The 4,522-nt window shown below is 42.2% G+C and overlaps 1 protein-coding gene across 1 annotated transcript in view; it reads right to left on the bottom strand.

Moving 5' to 3' along the window:
• LOC119369018 overlaps positions 1 to 1,132 on the bottom strand; it is a 2,578-nt gene extending 1,446 nt beyond the window's left edge. Inside the window, exons 1-2 of the mRNA XM_037634094.1 lie at positions 1,098 to 1,132; positions 873 to 983 (exon numbers count right to left, since the gene is read on the bottom strand). Of these exons, the coding sequence (XP_037489991.1) occupies positions 873 to 975 (103 nt within the window). The 5' untranslated portion in view covers positions 976 to 983; positions 1,098 to 1,132. The remainder of the gene's footprint in view (positions 1 to 872; positions 984 to 1,097) is intronic.
• Between the last annotated feature and the right edge of the window lie 3,390 nt (positions 1,133 to 4,522).

The raw sequence follows: 4,522 nt of genomic DNA, 5'->3' as shown, positions 1-4,522 counted from the left end.
TAGACTAAATAGATTACATACCTAAATAGATTTTATTTTATTTTTTAAATGGGCTACCTCCTCCGTTACTTTGATGTAACCTAATTACATAGTAATATTACAGAGTAAGGATACGAAAAAGAGAAATAGCAAGTTCAAGCACTGCTAGGAAACCGACTACGCCCCAGTCGGCACATAAGTTATGGGATGAAAACCTGCAGGTAGCTAGCACAGAAACTAGTGCTGACCAAAGAGTTTAATAGTGGGCTATGCCATTTATCGGCAGCTCGACCGGAAGCTATGAAAAGCTATAGCGGAGCTAGCTAAGCCCCATTTAACATCTTTATTAATTCTTGAATTTTTTGAAAAGGGATAAGCATACAATCAGGCATCGAAATTCGTCTACATCCCTCCTGTGGTTGTAGCGTCCAGGCATCGCTAAATGGCTCTGAATTTAGCGCTATAGTGTGGGATAGTGAGTTATTAGCGTCATTTTAAGGTTAGGGTTCAAAATCCATCGCTTTAGCGAGAGGGCTCTCCAAAATCTATAGCAAGCTATTTAAAACTTTGGTCCTGACAGAATTCATACAACAACCAACACCACATACAGTTTAGTTTAGATTTTTCAGATATACGTATAGTACACAAATACTATCTATAAGAGCATGGCGTACAATTGGAGAAGAGTCGGCTCTGTTATTTCATCTGTAGTATACTAAGGCGGATCGACTGTGTGATACAACGAGAATGGAATTTTGCTAGTGTTAACTGGTTCAACTTAATATGGAACTATACATGAAATCTATTTGGTATATAGAGTATTCCAGATACATATTTGTTCTAACTAGGATGTATGTTCAAATCGTATTGAAAACTTGATACTGGAGGCATACCTTCAACTTGTGTAGTTTCACTGGTAACATAAGGAGCTGGCAGATTTGCTCTTTTACGGACAAATACTGGCTGCTTCGGGATCTCTAATGGATTTGGATTCATAACGCAGGCTTGTAGAAAAGAAAAGGTACGAATTACTACATTTGCAAGTATAGTTATAATCATGCCAATCTGTATTATGCAATTATGTATGAGAAGACATTACGGAGAACTTGAGATCTTACCGCTGGTGTGTAGCTCCGCTGACTGTCTGCCCAAGAAGAAGCTGGAGCTTGTATCGAGGTATGATCTATATAGGCATTCAAAAGGTAATACTAGGAATTAAAAACTGGAAGGTTCCTTTGACTTGCCTTACGTAATGTTACAGCTGCTAACAAACTGATAAGAGACTGACATGTGGACCCAGCTGAAGATATATGTAACATATAAGGTTCTAGGGTAACATCTCGGATGAAAGTTTCCATATAACGAATATTTTTCAAAAAGTTTGACAAATTGAACATCTATCATAAATCTAAATTTAAATTAATTTTTTGTGTGCTGAAATGAAAACAAACCACTTCCTATAGATCAGAACCCACCCTTTATTCATAGCCAGGTTTGGCATGACATCCTCGGCTGGGCTCGCATGGCCGTCGATCTCCCAGATGCTCACACTCCCTTCCAGACTTGGTGGACTTCCTGCCTCGACCGCTCGCCGGCACCAGTTCGAAAAGGGCTATCCTCCCTCATCATCCTCACGGCGTGATGGCTATGGAAACACAGCAACGCATGCATCTTCGACCGAGCCACCCCTTCACTCTCGCTGATCTCCAACACCATCAAAGACGAGGCGCGCCTATGGGCAAAGGCAGGCGCCAACGGACTGCTTAACATCATCCCTGGCGAGTAGTTGCTAGCGTAGACGCCTAGGGCTGAGCAGCCCCTTGTTCTAGTCTGCTCCAATGCTTGTGCACCATGCCTCTGCGTACATGGCCTTGTATGCGTTGTAATCCCATGCTACACTCTCCTTCTATCAATACAAAGATATGCGGCTTGCATATTCGCGAAAAAGCAAAGTTATTTTTCATTTCGGTAAGAGAAAACTGAATTTAAACTGGGTTTGCTTTTAGATGTATGTTGCTTGTTTTAAACTACAATATTGAAATTTAGAAAATTTGCATGCCTTTACCAAATTAGAGGACATTTTCACCTTATACGTTAACTGTCACAAACGTCTATAGATCAATGCTGTTGCTACTTTGTGTTCCTTATATTTTGCAAGAAAAAAGAAAAGGAACTCCTTTATCCTCTGCCATAAAACTCTTCCTTTTAACACTTCTATATGCTGTGTTGACGGCATCTCATCAATATAGCTAGGTCTCTAATTTTAGTTCTGAAGTAAACGGACCGAGTGGGTAAACAAGTGGACATACAGTAGGCTTATCCTTGCCAAAATGGACAAATAGAGTGTTTTTCAAAAAAAAATGAAGCTCTAACAGTCGGGCTGTTGGTAATGAAAATGTCAAACCTTCATACAAATAGGCAGCAATGCACGTGCATACTGCCACTACTTGTGTCATACTGGCATTCTAAGATGACGATCACATACCTTTTAGACTAAAAATCATAACGACAGTTTGACTTCTAATTAAAAATCCACTTTGTTTATAAAAAACTATGTACGTTGTGCGTTTGTTTTACAATTCTAAGGCAGAGCAAACCAGACCTCATTCAGTGTTTCACTCTTCCCTATTCTTCTGAATTATAGTTGTAGTTACAAGGATCATGACGCAAGCAAGCACTTCGACAAAATTTAACATGAAGGCTGGTTTCTTTTGGAGAAATAAAAATACATTATTTCCTATAAAGGACGGTGGAGTACCCGCCTTCGTGGCTGCTCAACGGCGATTAGAGCCTCCCAGCCGTCCATTGCCAGGTGGCATGCTGCAGGAGCTTCTCGGGGCCGCTCTAGGCCGTCCAATCTGCCCGGACGGCTTGGACCCAGGCGACTCAGCTGGAGGGTCCATGACGGGTGGACTGAGGGCGCGCGATCATTACAGTCGGTGTGCGTCCATGACAGGTGGACCGAGGGTGCGCGGTCGCTGAAGTCAGCCGGCTGGTCGATGACGAATAGATCGAGGGCGCGCGATTGCTACATTCAGAAAAGAGCCTCATCGAGGGCGCGCGGTTGGCTTGCGGCAGGAGGCTCTCGGGGATGAGGCGAGCCGTCGCATCTGCCCAGGCAGATGTCCGGCCGACTAGTCTAGAGTGTCCATGATAGGTGGACCGCTCAGCTTGCTCGGGGCCAACGTCATTGTGAAGTGTCGGGCCTGCCGGCACCCTCGCACGAAGCTCTGGTTGAGCCCGCCTAGCGGCGTACTTGCCCCTAGGTGGGTTGGTACGGTCGCGACAGACACGAAAGCAGGGACCCGGTCGCAACGTCGACTCGCGCGTGGAGCCCGACTCGGGATTGCGTGTGCCAGTGGGCGGGTGGGGCCATCCCGCCTGAGTCGGCTGCCTTGTTGGTGCCTGTTTCATCCAGTTAGAGCCGGCTCTTAGTGTCTTCTCACTAGTAGAAAAAGGGTCATTTGTCCCGGTTCATAAGGGCCTTTAGTCCCGGTTCTCGAACCGGTACTAAAGGGTCGTTACTAAAGGCCCCCCTTTTAGTCCCGGTTCTTATCCGAACCGGGACTAAAGGACCTCCACGTGGCTGCTTCCTGAAGCTCCACCTTTAGTCCCGGTTGGTTGGTAACACCAACCGGGACTAAAGGACTTTCTTTTTCTGAATTTTTCTGAATTTTTTTGAATTTTTTTCCATTTTTTAAAATTTTGAATTATTTTACAATTTAATCTCTAATCACCCCTCATCACTGCTCAGTTTAATCTCTAATCTCTAATCACCTCTCATCATTCCAAATCATCTAACTTCCCGGCCGGTCACCCATCCTCTCCTCTCACTACTCCAGCCTAAGCACGCTTAACTTCCGGGTTCTATTCTCTCTCGTTTCCAAGTCTGCACTTGTTGTTTTTCTGACAATAGTAAGATGTCAATCCTATTAACCCTCAGGAGTTTAACTTGAGCATGAAGTCACATGTTTCATTGTTTGAGTTTGAAACTATTATTCTAAAAAACAATAATTATTTAGTAACACTAATATTTCTTGAATAAGTAGTTTGACCATAGTTTGACCACTGTTTGACCATAGTTTGACCAGATTTGACCAAAATTCAAAAAAAACTGAAATAATTATTTAGTAATACTAATATTCTTGAATAATTATTTAGTAACACTAATACTTCTTGAATAAGTAGTTTGACCATAGTTTGACCACAATTTGACTAGATTTGACCAAAATTCAAAAAAAACTGAAATAATTATTTAGTAACACTAATATTCTTGAATAATTATTCAGTAACACTAATAATTCTTGAATAAGTAGACGGACCACAGTTTGACCAGATTTAACCAAAATTCAAAAAAAATTGCGCATATCTTTTTTTTCCTTTTAGAATTGGAGGATTCTAAAATTTTGCAAACAGGCCGTTGGCTGTCAAAATTGGATGCGGATTTTCATGCTGAACATTTTGATATATTATACATTTTTTGCGTTGTTTACGTTGTGTTGCTTGGTTCTCCTACTAGTTCGATAACCTCATATCTGAGGGA

Source organism: Triticum dicoccoides, chromosome 2B (assembly GCF_002162155.2).
Source record: "Triticum dicoccoides isolate Atlit2015 ecotype Zavitan chromosome 2B, WEW_v2.0, whole genome shotgun sequence".
NCBI lineage: Eukaryota > Viridiplantae > Streptophyta > Magnoliopsida > Poales > Poaceae > Triticum > Triticum dicoccoides.
This window is presented reverse-complemented; position numbering and strand designations above follow the sequence as displayed.